General features: G+C 40.7%; 1 protein-coding gene across 1 annotated transcript in view; it reads right to left on the bottom strand.

The window, feature by feature from the left end:
• Positions 1-23,435, bottom strand: part of XIRP2 (xin actin binding repeat containing 2) — a 71,143-nt gene that overhangs the window by 22,903 nt on the left and 24,805 nt on the right. Inside the window, exons 2-3 of the mRNA XM_081936306.1 lie at positions 10,781-10,888; positions 1,883-1,955 (exon numbers count right to left, since the gene is read on the bottom strand). Coding sequence (XP_081792432.1) covers positions 1,883-1,955; positions 10,781-10,861 — 154 coding nt within the window. The 5' untranslated portion in view covers positions 10,862-10,888. The remainder of the gene's footprint in view (positions 1-1,882; positions 1,956-10,780; positions 10,889-23,435) is intronic.

The following is a 23,435-nucleotide window of genomic DNA, read 5'->3' as shown; positions in this document are numbered from 1 at the left end:
AAAAAGAAGAAGGAGAAGAAAGAGAGAGAGAAGATGGAGAAGAAGAAAGAGGGAAAGGAGGTGGAGAAGGAAGAGAGAGAGGAGGAGGACGAGGAGAAGGAGAGAGAAGGAGAAGGAAGAGGAGAAGGAGGAGAAAAAGAGAAGAGAGAGAAAAGGAGAAGAAGAAGAAGAAGAAAGAGAGTGGATGAGAAGAAGAAGAAGAGAGATGTGGATGAGGAGAAGAAGGAGAGAGAGAGAGAGAGAGAGAGAGAGAGAGAGAGAGAGAGAGAGAGAAACGCTTTAAAGACTTTGCAGAATTCTGCAACATGCTCAACTGAAATATGTTTATTCAATAAATTGCAATACCAAAACATGACTAAAGGTCTTAGTCTAATACCAAACTTCTCACAAAGGAAGCTCAAATCTTGGCTCTAATGATTATGTACGTTAATCTATAAAAGCATTACTGAAGGAATTGTTTTCCTATAAGGATGAAGAGTGAATTTAATGGGCCTTTAAGGTAAGGACTTACTTAAGGTAAGTCTAGTCTTGTCATTTTTAACATTTGTATGTCATATAATAGGCAGAAAAAACATCCTTCAGATGTTGTGGACCACTTCCAGCATTTTCTGCTGTTATATTTATCTACATGCAAAGGGAATTTGGGATTTCTGAGTGATGCCATGGCACCTGCATATTATAGAACTTCCGTTTAACATTGTGATGACAGCATCTGTTATCGTTAAATGCTGCTCAGTTGTTCAGTGCACATATCTGATACAAAAATGGTTACCGTGAAAGCAAAACCAAAAAAAAAAAGAAAAAAAAAGAATTTGCTTCAACTGGTGAAAGTTATTGTGTTTCCTTTGAAGATTGTCTAGCAAACAATATGCTTAAAATGGATTCATACAGAAGTGGTAAGCCGTGTGCGTTGTTTGTTTTTCAGCTTAGCAACAAAGTGTGAACTGACCCATTATGGCTTAGCATTCTGTGGAAATCGGTTCACAGTCCTTGTCTAACAAACAATAAAATCCTGGCTTAGAATTATGTATGTTCTCAGCCATGGTGTATTATACTGATGTCTTTATTCGTCTAACGGTTATCTTAATCTCAAGCTGTGCCTTAACTCCCCATTTAGTGTTTTACTTCTACCTCCATTTAATTTCCTGTATCCCTTATGGAAATCGCTGAAAACCGTATTATTGCAACCCAGACAGCAGGTATGCATAGCACATTTAAACTTATAATTGGTAACTTTACACACATTGCTCTTCACATCAGTAGGATATGTGCATTGTCGAATAGAGCAAGGCTAATAAACGGGCAAACATGAATATAAATGTCATTTATTCATTCTTCATGGCATGACCTGTCCTGACTTCAGAGGATGCGATTTAATGAAATTTCCAGTGTGTAACTTTGGGTCTATTTTCTAATCAGCACAATATGAATAGAATATTTGCTGGGTGAGCTGTTTATAGATTATTTTAATTCTCAACAATATTTTTTATCTAATACCCGGCATTGCCCGGGTATTTATTTATAGGGGGGAAATGTCCAGAACAAACGTAATTTCTAATGTTGGATTTTTCCCCTTACCAGAGGGAGCCCCCTTGTCGAGTACTGTGAAGCCATTATCATGGCAACTCCACTGCACTGTACAGTAGAAGCCATTTTACAGCAGTACAGTAGAAGTCATTTTAAGGCACAACAGGCTGTATCTTAATAGAACACACACCCTGAAGGATTTTATTGGTACCTTACCCCCACATTATTTTTTTTCAGAGAGTAAGTCATCTGTGTACCAAGTTTGATTGAAATTGCTCTAGGCGTTCCAGAGTTATGCTGGAACATACACACACATAGCCATTTATATATATATAGAAGATAACTTAGATCTTACCTGTTCTATCAATATTTTGAGTGATGGTAGACATTTTCTTGGCCTCCATGGAAGCTTGCCCCTGATGGGAAACCTGGGCCAAAGAAATATAACTGGTGTCAAGAAAAATGAACGCCTTGTCTTCTACATTTTGTGTGACTCGGGGGATGGGTGGGTGTACAAGTAAATGCATGCTTTAGGATGTGGATAATAAGATCTCACTTCCCATCAAGAGTTTTCTACGGTCAGATCTCAATAGATCAAATGTCAGCACTGCCACAAATTCATAAAGTCATAATCCTCTCAATTTAAATGCATATACCTATTTTGAAAATACATTCCATGATTGGCTTTTTAAAAAAAGCAGCCTCCCAAACCTTCTTGACACTAATGGATTCGGTAACACTGAATAGTGTCAGGGTTCCAAGTAACATCCGCAACGAAGGAAGACTCCAAGGCTTGAGTTTCCTCAGAGTTCCATTTTATTAGAGATGTCATATTGGCACATCTGAGAAAACCCGAATCTGAAAGTTTCCAGGTTTTCCCCACCAAAAAGAAAGCTCAAGTCCCTGCCCACCACCCACATGTCAGAGCAAAATGTCCTTGACTCACTGAGAAAGCAATATTATTTTGACTATATCTACCTCACTCCATATATTTCCCCCTCGCAGTTCCCCCACAGCAATAAATGTGGCAGGCCTGAAGGCCTAATGCAAAAGATGGCTTTCAGGCCTAACAAATGGATTGGCCCAGTGAACTATTTTTTTCCTCTTCTTCCTGGAGTTAGGATACTAGGACACAAGGTGCATAAGGGCCAGAACTGGGATTTGTGGAGGCATTAAGCACCTCCCCATAAAACCTTCTTCATATTTTGAGAATGACTTCTTGCTACCTTTATGATCCAATTATGCCAGACAATTTCATAGCTGCACTGAGAGAATTAACATTAATCTGACTGGCATGCTAGTTATGGAGAGACCCAACATTTTCAATCAGATGTACGGTATATTGTCAGATAAAAGGTATAGGGTTTCCTGCCTAGGCAGGGGGTTGGACTAGAAGACCTCCAAGGTCCCTTCCAACTCTGCTATTGTATTGTATTGTATGTCCTCACCTGGCCTTTGAACAGTATACTAAGGACTTTGTTCCGAAGATCTGATAAAAGCATAGCAAAGAAATTTGAAAAGCCAGGATAAAGACTCCATTGGCTTTGTTTTCACTGACATTTAAATACGTACAAAACTTTGTAGTAGCTGTATTTAATTACTTTCTGTGTGATTAATGTTTCCCCCTTCTGTTAAAAATGCTAAGTGAAAATCTTTGGAAGGGTTACACTCCGGGCTTCAGGGGCTGTGGGTAGGAAGAATTCTGTTTTAAATGAATGCAGCCAAAGGGCAATTTTGTACTGCAAGGGAGTCCAAAAGAGTTGAGGTATAAACTACAGTTGTGTAACCTACACCTTTAAAAAAAAAATTGGTCACATGAATGTTTTGTCTGCATGAGTGTAATCACCATCTTGGCTTCTTTAACTCCCTTTCTGTAGTTTCTTTCTAGATCTGTCTGTCTGTCTGTCTGTCTGTCTGTCTGTCTGTCTGTCTACCTACCTACCTATCTATCTATCTATCTATCTATCTATCTATCTATCTATCTATCTATCTATCTATCTATCATCTATCATCTATCTATTTATCATCTATCTATTTATCATCTATCTATCTATCTATCTATCTATCTATCTATCTATCTATCTATCTATCTATCTATCTATCATCTATCATCTATCATCTATCATCTATCTATCTATCTATCTATCTATCTATCTATCTATCTATCTATCTATCTATCTATCTATCTATCTATCTATCTATCTATTTATTTATATTTGGTGCTTCTAGACCGCCCCCTCTCCCGAAAGGGACTTGGGACGGTGTACAGTCCATAGAAAATATAACAAAATACAATAAAAGTGAAAAATGTACAGTTTGGAGGAGGTTAAAATACAATTAAAAGAACTGTACAAAGCTAATATAAATATGAGTTTTAAATCCCTAAAACAGACACAACAAATTAAAAAACCCCTAAGATAACCAGATGAAATACATTTGCCAGGAGGGACAGTTGTAATTATGCCAGGCCTGCTAATCGGAACAGGTGAGTCTTCAATTTTTGCCAGAAGGAGCGGAGGTCAGAAGTAGTTCTAATGTCGGGGGGGAGGTCATTCCAGAGGGTTGGGCCCATCACAGAGAAGGCCCTACTCCTTGGTGTCGCCCGTTGGCATTGCCTAGTGGACGGCACCAGGAGAAGCCCCTCCCTGTGTGAGCGAATTGGCCGCAGGGATGTATGTGGGAGGATGCGATCCCGCAAGTAACTAGGTCCCGTGCCATGGAGCGCTTTAAAGATGGTAATCAGCACCTTGAAACGCACCCGAAAAACCACAGGTAGCCAGTGCAGCTCGCGCAGGAGAGGTGTTATGTGGGAGTACCTCAGCGCGGCTGCGTTCTGAACTAACTCCGCAGTCTCCGGGCGCGTCCCAAGGGCAGCCCCATGTAGAGAGCGTTGCAGTAATCCAGGCGGGACGTCACCAGCGCATAAGTGACCATGCGTAGGGCATCCCGGTCCAGTAGGGGGCGCAATTGGCGCACCAGGCGAACCTGGTGGAACGCCCCCCTCGCCACGGCTGCCACATGGTCATCCATTGACAGCCGGGCATCAAGGAGGACGCCCAAATTGCGCGCCTGTTCCACAGGGGGCAATTGTTCGCCCCCTATGGCCAGCGATGGAATCAGCTGGCTGAACCGAGGTGCCGGTAGCCACAGCCACTCAGTCTTGGAGGGGTTGAGTTTAAGTCTGTTGTCCCCCATCCAGACCCCGACGGCTTCCAAGCACCGGGACATCACTTCGACAGCCTCGTTGGGGTGGTTTGGGGTTGAAATATACAGCTGAGTATCATCAGTGTAGAGGTGATACTCAACCCCAAAACCACGGATGATCTCACCCAGCGGCTTCACATATGTGTTGAACAGGAGAGGCGAGAGGACCGACCCCTGTGGCACTCCACAAGTGAGTGGCCTCGGGGTCGACCTCTGTCCCCCTGTCAACACACATTGCCTCCGGTCGGAGAGGTAGGAGCCGAACCACCGCAAAACGGTACCTCCGACTCCTATCCCCTCCAACCGGCGCAATAGGATACCATGGTCGATGGTATCAAAAGCCGCCAAGAGGTCTAATAGGACCAGGATAGAGGAACAACCTCTATCTTTGGCCCTCCAGAGATCATCCACCAACGCGACCAAGACTGTCTCTGTGCTGTGCCCGGGTCGGAAGCCGAACTGGCGTGAGTCTAGATACTCGGATTCGTCAAGGTGTCGTGGAAACTGCTGTGCCACCACATTCTCAACAACCTTCGCTAGAAACGGAAGGTTGGAGACTGGACGATAGTTAGCTAGCTCCATTGGGTCGAGTGAAGGCCTCTTAAGTAAGGGCCTCACCACCGCCTCCTTCAAGGCGGTTGGTAAGGATCCCTCACCCAATGAGGCATTCACCAGGCCCAGAAGCCAGCCTCAGGTCACCTCCCAAGATGCCAGTACCAACCAGGAGGGACACGGGTCCATTAAACATGTGGTGGGTCGCAGCCGTCCACGCAACCTATCCAAATCCTCGGGGGCAACAGAATCAAACTCCTCCCAAGATGGTCTCACAAGACTCGCTGTTGGCGGCCCGTCCGGTCCACTGAGGATAGATAGATAGATCTATCTATCATCTATCTATCTATCTATCTATCTATCTATCTATCTATCTATCTATCTATCTATCTATCTATCTATCTCTATCATCTATCTATCTATCTATCTATCTATCTATCTATCTATCTATCATCTATCTATCTATCTATCTATCTATCTATCATCTATCTGTCTATCTATCTATCTATCTATCTATCTATCTATCTATCTATCGTCTATCTATCTATCTTCTATCATCTATGTATGTATGTATGTATGTATGTATGTATGTATGTATCTATCTATCTATCTATCTATCTATCTATCTATCTATCTAGCAATCATCTATCTATCTATCTATCTATCTATCTATCTATCTAGCAATCATCTATCTATCTATCTATCTATCTATCTATCATCTATCTATCTATCTATCTATCTATCTATCTATCTATCTATCTATCTATCATTATCTATCATCTATCATCTATCTATCATCTATCTATCTATCTATCTATCTATCTATCATTATCTATCTATCTATCTATCTATCTATCTATCTATCTATCTATCTATCTATCTATCTATCTATCATCTCCCGCTCAAATCTATCATCTATCTATATCGCCTGCCTGCCTGCCTGCCTGCCTGCCTGCCTGCCTGCCTGCCTGCCTGCCTGCCTAGCTAGCTAGCTAGCTAGCTATCATCTAGCTATCTATCATCTATTTACAAATAACTCAAACAGCAAACATGTGGTTAATACCACTTTATAATTCCTTGGTAAGGCCACACTTGGAATACTGTATCCAGTTTTGGTCGCCACGATGTAAAAAAGATGTTGAGACTCTAGAAAGAGTGCAGAGAAGACAACAAAGATGATTAGGGGACTGGGTCAGGATCAGACTCCTAGCAGTGAGCAGTGAATTAGCCCTGCAGTACTGCCTTCTAACCACTGCGCCATCACGGCTCATTCGAACGGAGCATGAGTATTTAGGGCTGAGGATGCTTCACTGTTGGGTGAACAGTTGCAAGATTATAATATAATGACAGTCTGGCAGCACAAGGTGGAATGGCTACACAAGGGCAGTGTCTCACTGCTGGAGAAGCAGAAGTGGGCTAGTTACAGCAGTTGATTGGCACAGGGGCTACAACTGGAATGGAGGAAAGTGCTGGGGATGATATGATCTGCAGGGCTCCAATGGGATCAGGTTGGCAAATTGAATTAAATCTGGATAACATGGGTGGGAATTTGAGATGGATTAGGCCCAGGAGGAAGGCAGTACTGTCCATTCTTGTCCTCGGGAAGGCTTTGGTGGCTGACGCTGACACCAGGTCAGACATAAAGTCTAGACTTGCCTTATATTAGTTTGGTTGGAATTGCTGACAAATTGCTAACATGCTTTCTTTAATCATTGTTGGAAAAAAAGGTTACTCAATGATATTATTATATTCCTACTGTTGTTTGTGAGATGGACTGTGAGACCAGAGTGGTATTCACTTACTTTCCCTACCGGTTTGCAAATGTGAGCATCAGTTTGGGCAAACCGGTTTGAACTGTCTGAATACCACCTCTGTGTGAGACTATAAAGGTCCTGAGATATAGGCCATTGTTAACGTTACAGATAAAAATTAGGACTCGCTTTCAATTTCTGCAAACAAAAAAGCAAAAGAAGAAGAAGAAATAATATTTATATATGGCATTTATATGGCCACCCATCTCAGTCACATGACCCTGGGTGGCTAACAATATTTAAAGACAGAATTAAAACAATGCAACAAAATACCTACATTAAAAATCTCTCAGGTTATAGCAGAAGCTACTATCTTTAGATTTCCACTCCTGTCTCCCAGGCTAGCCATCAATTCTCATATATACTCCTTTGATCTGCATTAAGACAATTTGCACTTTTAATTTTTCAGCCCCTGCCTCAAATTTAATTATGCCCCTTTGAATTAGGAAGAACAATCTGTTGCCTTTCCAGCAATCTATCGCTTTTTAAGTGAACGCCTAGGTCCAGTCAAATACAATAAAACCTTGAGTTTTGCCTTGGTTTTTAGAGGCAGCGCTCGCTATCCTCTGGAGAAGAAAAAGAAAGAAAGAAAGAAGATCTGTTAAAACCTGAAATTCAGAATGTGTTTGTGCCTTTGATCATTTTATGTCTCCATGGAAAATGAGGGAAGGTTCAGAAGGAGGGTTTGAGTAGGTGGAAATAAGAGAGAGAGAAAACGCCTGGGAAATGGGGCTGGGAGGGGGGGGCGAAAGAAAGAAAAATACATTTAGGACAACTCAGCACAGCGCAACCAAAATAGATTTATAGCTTTCTATTGTGAACAGAAGCAAGATTTTGAATAATTGTTTATGAAAGCATACAGAAGCCATGCCGGAAATTGCACAAAGCACAACATAATGCTTCAAGAAGAGTGGTCAGTGTGAGATTGTTAAACGGTTCTGTGAAGCACTTGTTTCCTTAGAATAAATCTCAGTGTGGCCTGCGTGGACTTGTGACTCCTTAACTAGTGTGATTGTGATTGCAGGATCAGTGACTGAGCTGCACTGCAAATGTATTGCTGAAGCAGCAGCTGCTCTTAGTACTACTACTACTAAGGTAAAGGTTCCCCTCACACATATGTGCTAGTCAGTGACGTGCGGTGAGGTTTATGACTGGTGAGGCACTGACACAGTGCTGGGTTTCAAATATTTTTAGACTTGTGGACTTCAACTCCCAGAATTCCACAGCCAGGCATGCTCAGTTCCAATTTAAAGCGACAGCATTTGTTTTTCTCCTTTGCTCCTTCTTTCTTTTTCTTTTTCTTCTCCTTCCCCTCCTTCCTCCCTCTCTCCCTTCCTCCCCCTCTCTCAAACACACACACACACACACACACAGAAGTTGGATTGGACTATCTCTCCTACCCCTTCCCTCTCTCACTCACTCTCAAACAAACCCCCCCCCCCCACACAAAAGTTGGATTGGATATCTTTTCCAGTGGCTTGAAAGCAGCTCCTCTGCCATCCCCCCCCCATTCCCCTGCTGCCTTTCCCAAACACCTCCACCATTGCAAATGCAGCCTGCTGTCTGGGTGGGAAATGCCTGGAACACAATATAGCCCACCCACCACCTCCTGCTGGCAGGCTGGGGTGAGAGGAGAGGCAGAGAAGCCGGAGGGGGGCCGATCCGAGCCTTCCAAAAGAAAGAGGCTGGGGGGAAGTGTGTGTACTACAGCATGGCTCTTTGCCTGGCTTCCTGCCACCTCCTGTGGTCTCCTCAGTGCTCGCTTGTGCTCTCCCTCCCCAAGTGTAGTTTGATTTGGCTCTTTGCCTGGCTTCCTGCCTCCTCCTGTGGTCTCCTCAGTGCTCACTTGTGCTCTCCCTCCCCAAGTGTAGTTTGATTGCAGGTGGAGCCACGTTGCCTTTTCAAACTTGTAATCAGTGAAGCTGGGCTAGATTTTTATATAGTTTTATCCAGCTGTGTGTGTGTGAGAGAGAAATGAATTGGGGCCTGGGGAGGAAGTCACTACACTTGGGGAGGGAGAGCACCAGTGAGGTTAAGCAGAGTCATCCAGGTGAGGCAGCAACTAGCTCAGCTTTTTCCTTTTACTTTTTTTTTTCATGATGAGAGTGGTGAGGCTGTGCCTCACTTGCCTCACCTGACTGCACGTCACTGGTGCTAGTCATCCCCAACTCTAGGGGGTGGTGCTCACCTCCATTTCAGAGCCGAAGAGCCAGCGCTGTCCAAAGACGTCTCCATAGTCATGTGGCCGACATGACTAAACGCTGAAGGTGCATCGAACGCTATTACCTTCCCCCCAAAGTGGTCCCTATTTTTCTACTTGCATTTTTACATGCTTTCGAACTGCTAGGTTAGCAGAAGCTGAGACAAGTAACGGGAGCTCATTCTGTTACACGGCACTAGGGATTTGAACCACCGGACTGCCAACCTTTCTGATCGACAAGCTCAGCATCTTAGCCACTGTGTTGCTGCATCCCATAGTACTACTACTACTATAGTACAATTTATTGTAAATGGGAAGTTTCTAGTAGAAGGATACTTTCATTTACATTGGGTCCAGATTCTGGCCAGTGGGATTTTTTTGTTGTTGTTCACTGGTACTGTAATAAAGGGATTATTACTACAGCTGCCATTTTATATTTATAAAGTTGACTTCGATTTATAAGGGTGAGAGCCTAAGGGAATGGGCAAAAAAGAATGCAGATCAATGAAGAAAAAGAAGTATTGTTAGAAAGGGGAGAGGGGAAAAAGAAGAGTTTTGTTGAACATTATTGTGTAATCGTTCCTGCATTTCTGAAAAGTGCTGTTTTCTAACAAAAAATAGCCCCTATGTTTTCTTACAATATTGTCATGGGATATTAAAATTTATTTCATGGTATTTTTTACTCTACTTAGTTGTTATGCAATGGCAGTGGATAATTCCTTCCTTCCTTCCTTCCTTCCTTCCTTCCTTCCTTCCTTCCTTCCTTCCTTCCTTCCTTCCTTCCTTCCTTCCTTCCTTCCTGCTCCTCTACAAACAAAACCCCATCCTGGAGTCAGGTGGCCACAGATAAACCTCCAAGTGGCCTCAATGACTCTCTAAAAGGATGCAAATGACCAGCTGTCTGTAAGGAATATAAATCCTTCCATTCTCCACCATCCAGTTAGAGCTGAAGAAACTTCTTGGATGAGAAGTGAAACATCTTCAAAAAGAAGAACAAGAAAGTCCAGTTGCCTCCTGAAAAAGCACCTTTGGGACCATGATCTGGATGACTGAGAATCTCCATAGACATTCCTCTACAAACTCTCTGGCTACTCACTTTGCCGCCTAAGAAGTCCTTATGGTAGAGGTTCTCTCCTAGTGTCTTCCCTAGGTTTTATTGAAACTGTAAAGATGGTTTCTCTAAACTCCTTGAGCAATGATTGTACAGTGAATTGCAGGACACTCACGTCTACCCCTCCTGAAAGGAACTGGAAGAACCCTTCCCCTCGGCATGCAATTTCACCCATTTTTTATTTTCTTTCGGTGAAAAAAATGACAATTTATTTTCAATCAAACAGAAAAAGAACCATTTAAAAACGTAGAAAAGAGTTGCAGTGGTTTGTTGTCAAGCCAGAAGGGCTGCTCTATGTATGAGCAAGAACATCATGGCGTAAATTGCGCATTGGCCAAATGACATTAAATTATTATGATTAAATGCTAACATTACCTTTTCTGACTGAAATGTTTCCAGCTGCACTCCTCTTGAGGTCGCTTCATTTATGCTAGTTTCTGTCCTACTGCTAGACATCGTGGTTTGACTCTGACTTGTCGTCTTCTGCAGACAAACAAACAAAAAATTCACATTTTTCAACTTGGTAGTAAACTTTAATAAAACCCTAAATCCAGGGGTGAAATTCAGCAGGTTCTGACAGGTTCTGGAGAACCGGTAGCGGAAATGTTGAGTAGTTTGGAGAACTGGTAAATACCACCTCTGGCTGGCCTCAGAGTGGGGAGGGAATGGAGATTTTGCGATATCCTTCCCCCAGGAGTGGGGCGGGAATGGAGATTTTGCGATATCCTTCCCCTGCCACACCCACAGAACCAGTAGTAAAAGAAATTGAACTTCACCCCTGCCTAAATCATCTTATTTTATTTTTCTTGAAAATGATTCTCCAAGGGCATATATACACCCAGAGACACACAAATACACATGCTACTAGATTATAATTAACCATATGATTGAAAGGGTAAAATATGTATGGAAGACAGTGCTCGGAGATGATAAAGTTGGTAGTTTCATTATTGCAGAGCACCTGCAATTTTTCTTTTATTATTAGTGTAGTATATGATATATACCAGAGAACATTGCAAATAGTGACCTGGATTTTAATGCATTATTGATTTAATTGCCAGACTCCTATCTCCTGGCCAAGATGCGGAGAGAATACTTAGAAAAATATAAACTTTCTGACGTTGAGGGTGAATTAAAAGTTCTGTACACAGGTTGATTACATTTGCAAATGGCTGGGTTCACACACTGCTCTAGGTCTTTGCAAACTGTCAGTAGGTTTGCATAACATTCTAGGATAAAGCAATAATTTGTGCCCAACTGAGTTAGTTTGCGATTCGCCACACTGTGCAAAATGAGACAACCGGCAAATGAGAGCTAAGTTAATTATGAGCTTGTATATCCGGAAAACACAGCCAATGTGTGAACAAAGTGTGTGGATTATCTGCACAGTTTTAGTCTGTAAGTCCTATGAGTAGTGTTGCAGAAGAGCCAATGCCAGGCCCATCTCCAATGATACAACACAATTTTATAGTTGCTTGATTCATAATAAGAATCGCAGCAGTATGCAAAGCTTTGCCATCGATACAAATTGAGCGTCATGGCTCCCTGAATTCTGCAGGGTTTTTAATGCATTTCAAAAATCCCTTTCTCTCTGGGCTCCAGGTGCTCCCGAAAACTACAAATCCGAGCCTTTAAACAGTGTACAGGCCTATTTTGAACAGCCTGCATTGCAGGTGGCACCATCAGTTTGGTTGGAAGCCAGATTTGGGGAATAGACCATGCGTGCAAGGAGGAAGAGGAGACAACAGAGCAACTGCAGTTAGCGAAAAAGGCTGTTTGCAAAGAAGGAAGGAAAAACTGTAATCATTCCACGGTCAGAATTTAGCCCAGTCCTCCTGAATCCGGTTCCTTTCTGAGCCTGAGCAAGTAGCACTGCTCTCTTCTCTCCCATCAAACCAGGGCACTTTGCCTGGTGTAACTACCAATTCAGAGGAACTGCCAGCTGCCTGTGGCTTGGTTTCACCTGCCCCTTCATTGTTTTTGCAGCTGCACAGAAGTGATTAAGGTTCTCTCCAGCAAATATTCCAAGAATAGGCTGTGTTGTATATTAGCCTATTCTTAATTAGGCTCAAATGGGCTTCTGACTACTAGCTGTTGCTTCTCTTATCTTCTTTCCACCAAGTCTGTGGAGTGCTGGAAAGAATGATCTGTGGAGCCCTCTAATATAACATACAACAAACTCCTTCTAAATCAAATTTTTCTATAACTGGAAAAGCAAGAGTTTTTATGGAACTTGGCAGTGGTGGGGTGCAGGTGGCACTCCCCGGTACAGGCATACCGGTGCCTGCCCGGAGCACCGTGTACCATTCCGGTACGGTGCTCCGGAGGGCCCACCCGCCTGCCTGTGCTCCTTACCTGTATTTGAAATCTTCGGTGTTTCCGCACACAGAGCACACGGAACGCACAGCACCTGCGCAACGCTTCACCAAGCAGCTGGAGCATTGCGGTGGCGTCGCAAGAGGTAAGTACCATTGTGCCCACTGCACGTGTATGCGCCCACACTGCTCGCGTTCGTATGGTGAACGCCGGGCCCCATTGCAACCGGTACCGGTTGCAACGGGATCCGGAACCCACCACTGGAACTTAGATCCTTTCCTGGTCCTATACAAGATGGCCCTCGACTTATGACCAGAATTGAGGCTAACATTTCTGTTGCTACGTTAAGTGAGGTTTGACCCATTTTATGACTTTTCATGCCACAGTTGTTAAGTGAATCACTGCAGTTGATAAGTTAATAACACAGATGTTAAGTGAATCTAGCTTCCCCATTGACTTTGCTTGTCAGAAGGTTACAAATGGTCATCACATGATCCCAGGACACTACAACAGTCATAAATATGAGTCAAGCATCTGAATTTTGATCATGTGACCATGGGAACGCTGCAATGGTCTTACGTGCGAAAAAGGATCATAAGTAACTTTTTTCAGTCCCGTTGTAACTTGGAACGGTCCCTAAATGAACTGTTGTAAGTTGACGACTACCTGTATAGAGATGAACCCAGAATTTTCTGCGAGAAAAATGTGGGTTCCACCACTGCACAAAAGCTATGTTATTTTCCCCCGAATTGCGAATAGCCATTGCTCTGCCGATACTTCTAACGCTTCAGTGTCTCACGTTACGTGCCCTCTGACAGTCAAAATAAACTTGCCTGCCGAATTCATGGTTTAAATATACGGAGTGACAGGATGCATTCAGAAAAGTGGCACTTAAAAGTGGCAAATTCAGCAGCAGCATACTATCTGTCAGTAATACTGGGTGGCATTCTTGTCTTTCTGCACCCAGAAAAATGTTAGGTTTGATCACCTCCTTGTCTTTCCCAGCTTTATGACTCTTGGAAGATGTAATCAGAGTCTCTTCCTCTAAGGCAGGGGTCCCCAACCCCTGGTCTGTGGGCCAGCACTGGGCCACAGCGTACCAGAAACCGGGCCACACAAACATCCGCGGGATGCAGGCAGCACACGAAACCACGCCCCCTCTGGTCCATGGAGAAACCTCTCCCCACGGAATTGGTGGAGCCAAGCAAAAGATGGGGGGCCATTGCTCTAAGGTCCTGCTGGGATTCACCTAGGTAGGCCTTCCTTGAGTTGCACAAGAGAAGGATATTGAGGTGCTATGAAGCTGTTGGGCACATTTCTTTACAAGTATGCATGTAAAAAAAACCGTTTAAGCTAAGAACAGTTTATTTCCTCGTCAAAACGGTAAGAGTGAATTAATTTTTCAGCCACTCTTCCTCTTCACAGCGGATCCCCATGAAGTCCTCCAAACCTGCTTTAAAAACCTGGCAGAGTCTTTGGAGCAGATTTTGAGAAGGGGATGTTATGCTAGAGAGGCGAAACCACCAAATATCACTTTCCTCCCCATTTCACAGATGGACTATTTTTTTTTCCTAATTGGCAGAGACACACTTGCTGGTCACCATTCAGTATTATAACAGTAAGCAACCACCAAGCAGTTGGTTGGTTTTCACTTTTCCTCCTAAAATTATTTACTATGTTAGGAGTAGGTTAATGACGATGCGTAAGTATTAAAAATAGTCCGAACTCCAGATGTGTTTATGTTTAGATCTCAAGTACTTTTTTTGAGCATATGTTTTGATTTCAGCTTGGGGAAAAACAATTTCCTCAGTAGCAAGCATGCTTGCCAGTATCCTGCTCAATTGAATGTTTTTCTTTTAGCATTTAAAAGACAAAATGTGTCCTGGAGGGGAAGAGGCTTAAATATTAATTTTAGAATGTTTTATATATTGCCTTTATCCTAAGACTTTGGATGGAATCCAGCAAAATATAAAAGCCAAAGAAAGATATAGTATCCATTAATACATATTAAAAAGTGTCCACAACCTCGTTATGGGACAATCTTGTTTAAATAAAGCCATTTTCAGGTCTTCCTAACCAAAAGGAGAATTAGAATCAACCATATGCTTAGGGTTAGCCTAAAATGCAAAGGGAAATGCAAAAGAGTGACAAGCTTTAGAATAGAATAGAATAGAATAGAATTCTTTATTGGCCAAGTGTGATTGGACACACAAGGAATTTGTCTTTGGTGCAAATGCTCTCAGTGTACATAAAAAGACAAAAATGCAAAGGGAAATGCAAAAGAGTGGCAAGCTTTAGAATAGAAAAGAAGACTAGAATAGAATAGAATAGAATAGAATTCTTTATTGGCCAAGTATGATTGGACACACAAGGAATTTGTCTTTGGTACATATGTTCTCAGTGTACATAAAAAGACAAAAATGCAAAGGGAAATGCAAAAGACTGGCAAGCTTTAGAATAGAATAGAAGAATAGAATAGAATTCTTTATTGGCCAAGAGTGATTGGACACACAAGGAATTTGTCTTTGGTGCATATGCTCTCAGTGTACATAAAAAGACAAGATACATTCGTCAAGAATCATAAGGTTAAGGTTAGTAATTAAAGTCAAGTCTAGTAATTAAAGTCAAGGAGCATAGTGAAAAAAATGGAACTAAAATTAAATGCAAAGAAGAGCAAACTCATGACAAGCATAAGAACTGACCTTGGTAGATTAACAATGAAGATACAGAAGTGATGAGTATTTTCTGCTTTTTAGGATGAACCATTAACAGTAAAGGGACAGGCAGTCAAAAAATACTATCTACTGAATATGATTGCTAACAGTCAACACTGATTTAATAAAACACAACCAACCAATCAACCATTTTGGAGTGGGGGGGGCTATTAACATATTCCCATAGTGTAGCCTACTGTGAAGAAGTAGACTGTGTTTAAACGCCTTGCCCCTTCTGAATCCTCTACAAACAAACCTCTTGACGTCTGGACTGGACTGGCAGTATCATAGTGGCATGGCTGTGTGCGCACACATGCGTATGTACACATATACACATCAGTGGTGGTAGTCAGCCAGTTCACACTGGTTCGAGCAAACCGGTAGTGGCAACCTGCAGTTGGGCATGATTACCCACTCTGGCGCCATGCCATCCTATTTAGCCACATTTTCTAAGCTGTGCACATATGTGCAAGCCATAAGTGTGAGCAAAGTGTATGCGTGGAAGGTGCGCTCGCCCGCATTTTTGGTGCTTGGTGAACCGGTGGTAAAATTACGTGAAACCCACCTATGATACTCACACATAAACACAGATAAGCACACCCCCCGATGCGTGCATTACATATAATAACTCCTTTCAGTTTGTGTACTTTAAAAAAAAAAAATCACATACGATAATACTAGAGTTGTGGCAATAATGTGCATTGAGAGAGCAACCGGAGTGGCTACAAACAGAATCGATCAAATTCATATAAAAAGGATAGCAGCAGGAGGAAGGGTGAGTGAAATTATTTAGACGGCCTTTCTTTCATAAATGCAGTTGTGAAACTGCTATTGTAAAGGAATTTTCACACAAAAACAGCACCCAGCAGAAAGCAAATAGAGAAAATCAAAGCATGCCCCACAGGTAAGAATAGATGTTAAGAACTGTTCAAGATTGATTCTCTATATTTAGAATTGACTGAGGCAGATTCATCTCTGAAAAGAAGTAGAACTTAGGAAATCAGAAATCGTGTCATGAATTTCTGGCTGTCATTTGTTAAAATTATTATTTTTTATCAAATTAGATGTTTTTCCTAATTATAATTTCAGTATGTACGAATTAGTTTGCTGTAGAATGGCAGCTTACGATGGTTTCTCTGCTTTGAGTGGTTAGATGCAAATGGTTCACACTTTTCTTTTCAAGCCAAAACAAATCACATTGCATCTCACTGCAAACCACATTGTAGCTTACTGTGAACTAAAATAAAAATGATGGCACAGTATGTAAACTATATGAGCTACAGCTGCTTCTACTTCTACTGCTTTAGCTGTAGCTGCTACCATAGGCCATATATTTTGCAGGACTGCCATAATTTCATACATAATCTTTATTGTGAGCAAAATAATCTCGTTATAACTATGTAACTATAACTATATGAATAACATCATATGGTAAAGCAAATAATACATTGATAGCAAATAATATTCTAGATATAAAGGTGCGTATTAATCACCTGGGAGAAAAACACTATTGGACATATACATTTGATTTATTCTTAGCTAATCCACCAATATTTATACCTTTGGCCAGCATTTAAACATAGCCTGCTATATTGAATTAAATACTGTGATTCTTTTTTTTTTGTATACGTTTTATTAACAGTTTTTCTTTAAGAACCAACATTTTTTGTGGACAGTGTAGTGACTGGGTTGACATATTTTTCACACAGTGCTCACAGTAATAATACAATTACATATACAGAATTTTTATCTTCCAACTTCTAGCCTTAATGTGCTCATTATAATATATTATAATGTAAAACAATGTAAAAAGATGTTAAGACTCTAGAAAGAGTGCAGAGAAGAGCAACAAAGATGATTAGGGGACTTGAGACTAAAACATATAAATAAGGTGACCAACTTTTTTACAATGAAAAGGAGGACAAAACACGTTCTATTGTCCAAAATGCTAAGGTGGCCAACTTTTTTACAATGAAAAGGAGGACAAATAAATTGGAAAAAATATATCGTAAATAAAAGAAATATTTTATTCATTGCAACAATAATACACTAAAATATGATATATGCATAATAAAAACATTTGCAACATTTTATATTGTAATTATGCTTACATGCCTGTTAATTATTATTTAAATGAGTACTTTTCCATTTAATTAATGTTTTTGTCAATGTATCATCTTCTAACAATATATTGGAAATATCTGAACAAGAAATATCCTTCATATTGAATTTTACGGCAAGTGCTGCAGCTAGAGTATCAACATTCAATCTCGATTTCTCACTTGTCGAAAAATCATTGGCAATTGAAAAAAAACTCTTTCAACTGCTGCATTAGTTCCAGGGCAGCACAATGTAAATTGAACAAGTATAAATAAATGTTCACATGGAATATGTTCATTTTTGAAAATATCCACCCATCTTGTATCAATTTCAACATGTTGATTTTCCCATTGTATTAATTTTTCAGAATTTAAATATACATTCAGTCTTCTAATTTCTTCAAAGAGACAATTGTCATCTATTTTAATGTCTAGCATTTCTTTAGATAAAAATTCAACACAAGATTCAATATTTGTTCAATATACTTGCGATGAAGTAAAAAAAACACCATTAAAAACTGTTTAATAAAATACGTCACATAACGCGCAACAGATTAGCCTTCAAATATCAAAAAGGAGGACATGTAGGAGGACACTTTTCGAGGGAGGACAGAACTTACAAAAGAAGGACTGTCCTCCCTAAAGGAGGACGGTTGGTCACCTTAATATAAAGAACGGTTGCAGGAATGGGGTATGTCTAGTTTAGTGAAAAGAAGGACTAGGGGAGACATGATAGCAGTGTTCCAATATCTCAGGGGTTGCCACAAAGAAGAGGGAGTCAAACTATTCTCCGAGGCACCTGAGGGTAGAACAAGAAGCAATGGGTGGAAACTAATCAAGGAGAGAAGCAACTTAAAACTGAGGAGAGATTTCCTGAAAATTAGAACAATTAATCAGTGGAACAACTTGCCTCCGGAAGTTGTGAATGCTCCAACACTGGAAGTTTTTAAGAAGATGTTGGATAACCATTTGGCTGAAGTGGTGTAAGGTTTCCTGCCTAAGCAAGGGGCTCCAAGGTCTCTTCCAACTTATTCTATTCTATTCTATTCTATTCTATTCTATTCTATTCTAAATATATTCCTTTATGTATCGATATTACACCAATGTTTTCTCAATTTGTCTTCCACCACATTTTCAATATCTCAATTTTCTATAAATACCAATAAAACCAGTTGTCAATCAGTCCCAAGATTATATCTCTAAGTCCCCTGAATTTATAGTCCTTGAAAACTATGTTTTCCAATATATTTTTACCACCTGTTGAACATAAGAATACCTTTAGATATACCTAATACTGTGATTCTATGGTGAATCTGTGCTATCTTCCTTAAAACTAGTGAGGAAAAAGAGTTTTGAAACTTCATAACTCAGAGCTATGCTTGTTTCCTCAGAAATTCATCTCACAATACAAGTTAAAAAGTGGTACAAGTGGATTTATTTTTGGGAAGTAAAATGTGTAAGAGGAAATTATTTTTATGTAAATATAAAGTCGGGCCACTGGAATGCCACCTCGAGAATCCATCAGAGAAAGAAAACAGGCAAGGGCAACAACAGAAAGGAGGGAAGATGAGGAGGGAAAGGAAGAAAGGGCAAAACAGAAGAAGTAAGGGAGGGGAAGTAAGAGTAGGAGAGAGGGTAGGAAGGAGAAGAAGAGAGGAGGAGTGGTGGAAAGAGAGGGTTATGAAGAAAAAGGGAAGGAGAGGAGAAAGAAGAAGGGAGAGAAGAGAGGTTGAGAAGAAGGAAGGAGTAGGGTTGTTGAAAAACAAGATGGAGGTACGGGGTGGCAAGAAAGTGACCCCAAATGTGTTTTCTATATTTGTAAGAATAGTTATAAATGTTAATAGTTAATAGATAAATGTTAATACAAGAATGTCTATTTGTGAAGGTATATGAAAGGAAAAAATAAAAAAAAATCTATCTATCTATCTATCTATCTATCTATCTATCTATCTATATCTATCTATCTCTATCTATCTATCTATCTATCTATCTATCTATCTATCTATCTATCTATCTATCATCTATCTATCTATCTTTATCTATCTATCTATCTATCTATCTCTATCTATCTATCATCTATCTATCTATCTATCTATCTATCTATCTATCTATCTCTATCTATCTATCTCTATCTATCTATCTATCTATCTATCTCTATCTATCTATCTATCTATCTATCTATCTATCTCTATCTATCTCTATCTATCTATCTATCTATCTATCTATCTATCTATCTATCATCTATCTATCTATCATCTATCTATCTATCTATCTATCTATCTATCTCTATCTATCTATCTATCTCTATCTATCTATCTATCTATCTATCTATCTATCTATCTATCTATCTATCTATCTATCTATCTATCTATCTATCTATCTATCTATCATCTATTGAAATTCATCTCATAAAGCCCACTTTTAAGTAAGCCCACATTGGATCATAACTCATCATCCTAATTACATCAGTGAGTAAACTGCATGCATTTCTGAGTTTTCAGAATTAATTTGACCATTTCTTTTCATTTTATATTGAATAACTTTCCCAATCCTGTTGCCTTCTAGGGATGTTTGATTTTTAGTCCCCAATAATCCAATCAACGGTCAGCAGGGATGATAAGAAATTTAGTCTCACATACCTGATGGCAACAGAATGATAAAAAACAGCTGTCTTCTTAAAGTGATAAAGCAGCAGATCTGCAGGAATTACTTCAAGATTAAAATCCTTCTCTGAAACAATCCTATGTTTAATAAAAAGAAAATGACTACGGGTAGTCCTTGACTTACAAAGTTCATTTAGTGACTTTTTAAAATTACATTATCACTGAATGAAGTGACTTATGACTGTTTTCTCATTTATGACCATTGCAGCATTGCCATGGGCAAAATCCAGACTCTAGGCAACTGACTCATATTTAGGACAATTACAGTTCCCCCGGGTCCTGTCATCCCCTTTTGCAACCTTCTGACAAGCAAAATCAATGGGGAAACCAGGTTCACTTAATAACTGTCTTACTAACTTAACAACTGCAGTAATTCACTTAACAACTGGGATAAGAAAGGTAAAAAAAATGGGGCAAAATTCATTTAACAACTGTCTCATTAGCAACAGAAATTTTGGGCTCAATTGTGGCCGTACATCAAGGACTACTTGTATGTAATGCAGGGCCAGGACTTCAGCCTTCATATTCGGCCATTTTTCACCCTCTGGAGGCTTTCGTAAAAAACAACATAATGCACAAACTGGAAGTACGGAATGGACTTCCAGGTTGCGTGTGGGGGTGTTTTTTGCCCTTCCCAGGCTCCTAGAAAGCCTCTGGAGCCTGGTGAGGGTGAAAAACAGGTCCATTGCACGCCAAAAGCAGAGGGAGGGCAGGGATCGCGCTGGCATGCGTGGGAGGGTCACGGCCATGCATGACACACACACCCCGCGCTCCCCTCACTTTTGGCATATGATGGCAAAAGGTTTAGTCAGCACTGCTCTAAACTGAGCAAAGTGAGCATGTCAGCAAACCAGTTGTTAAACTGGTATGATCCCACCCCTGTATAGGATTCCAATGCAGATTAACTCAACAGGGCCATTTAAAAAAAATAAAAATAAAGCTTGCATGTAAGTGTGTTTGTAGAATCTTGCCCTGAACAGATGCTAATTTGGTGTGAGTAAAGGCATCCCCCATAAAAAGTTATAATAAAAAAATACCTGTCTCTAGCCCTTCATCTGTGAAACATGTTAGTAACAAGACTGCTATTCTGCAGCCTGTATCTGCGATAGAATTACAGGGTCTGTCCGTCCACCTGCCTGTCTTTGTTTGCACTGCAAACAACCTGATAACCTTTTCCAGCAAACCACTAAATATAATGGATGAGCACGACATACTTGTGGGCCAATATTTGTAATCGCATCTTTCAGAGAGATGTACAGCCAGAGGTCTCTAAAGAGAACTTTGATCATATTCTTCAGCAATGACCCAAGCGCGTTTCTCTGGTTTTACTAGCGGTAATCCATTTCCCTGGGGGCTCTTGCGTTTTTATGATGAGGCAAACTTCATAACAGTTGATGTTGTTTTCCAGTCTATCAGAATTCTGGGTTTTGTTTTGTTTTTGTCTCTCCCTGTGAAGAAAACTCTTCTCCAAAAGACTTCGTGGCTGTCAGTATTTATGAAATATTGACTGTCCGGACTTCTCTCTCTTCAGAATTAATTTTGAATTTCTCTCTGAAATATTTTTTCCCTCTATCTCAGGAAGATCTTTCTGGATTCAAGCCGTGAAACAGCACTGCTTAGAAATCATGCTGATCCTGGATTCAAAGAATGACACATTTTTGTCATCTGATATATATGAAAACGGCTGTGTGTATGTATGTTCCAGCATAATTCTGGAACGCCTCAAGCAATTTCAACCAAACTTGGTACACAGATGACTTACTCTTTGGGAAAAAAGATACTGTGGGGGTAAGACACCCCTAAAACCCCTCAGGGTGTGTGTTCTGTTAAGATACAGCCTGTTGTGCCTTAAAATGACTTCTACTGTACTGCCGTAAAATGCTTCTACTGTGCATAGTACTGTGTTACTATGGAGTTGCCATAGTAACAGCTTCACAGTACTCCACAAGGGGGCTCCCTCTGTTAAGGGGGAAAATTCAACATTAGAAATTACGTTTGGTCTGGACATTTCCCCCCTATAAATAAATACCCGGGCAACACAGAGTTATCAGCTAGTAGCTGTATAAAAGTATTTAGGAGGTAAGGATTCAAATGGATGCCTTAGATTTGGTCCCCAACCTTCTTCCAAGAGATGAACACTATCGGCAAACCTAACAGGCACAAATCTGTGTTTTATATTATAGGTAGTCCTCGACTTACAACCATTCATTTAGTAACCGTTCAAAGTTACAACAGCATTGAAAAAAATGACATGACTATTTTTCACACTTACAACCGCTGTGGCATTCCCGAAGTCACATAATTAAAATTCAGATGCTTGGCAACTGACTCATATTTATGACAGCTTCAGTGTCCCGGAGTCATGTGGATTACCTTTGGCGAACGTCTGACAAGAAAATCAATGGGGAAGCCCGATATGCTTTACAACCAGGTTATTAACTTAACAACTGTGGTTATTCATTTAACAGCTGAGGCAAGAAAGGTTGTAAAATGAGGCAAAACTCACTTAACAACTGTCTCGCTTAGCAGCAGAATTGTTGGGCTCACTTGTGGCCATATGTTGAGGACTACCTGTGTAAGCATGATTTTAGTCCAATAATAGAAATTCCGCGTCAGTTCTCAGCAGGCGCAGATAAGATTCTGCAATTGGATCATCTATACATGCACGGAAACTCCATCCCTTAGGATTTCAATGCCATTTCACTGATGTAGAGCAGGCTCCCCTTAGTATTATTCTGCAATGTACTCTACATCGGGCTGCCCTGGGAGACTACCTGAAAGCTGGAGCTGAGCCAGAATATCAAGATGCAGACAATTCTGGGCACATCTCAGTACGCCCATGTTTCTCCTCTGGTCTGTGAAGCGGAACTGGATCTCAGTGTGATTTTGGGTGGAATTTGGGGTGCTGGTGGTCACTTATATATGACATGGGGCTGGGTGATTTGTGGGATCGGTTGTGTCTATCTGTTCCACTAGGTCTGTGACAGGAGAGCCACATCCCTTCAGTTAAAAAATAAAAGTCATCTTATGGGATTCACAAGTGTACCTTTTCTGATATGGCAACTACCCTCTGGAGCATATCAGATAGGCTTTCTGACTCTTTTCATAAACCACTGGATGTTTTCCAGGGTTGGGAGTCAGGGGTTAGTTGGCCTGTTGAGATGTTTATGCTGTTTGTTTTGGAGGCTTCGTTTTCAATGGCCACCGTTTATTTATTTTTATTCTTTACTAATATTGG

This window comes from Natrix helvetica (assembly GCF_964273705.1).
Source record: "Natrix helvetica genome assembly, chromosome: 1".
Classification (NCBI taxonomy): domain Eukaryota; kingdom Metazoa; phylum Chordata; class Lepidosauria; order Squamata; family Natricidae; genus Natrix; species Natrix helvetica.
This window is presented reverse-complemented; position numbering and strand designations above follow the sequence as displayed.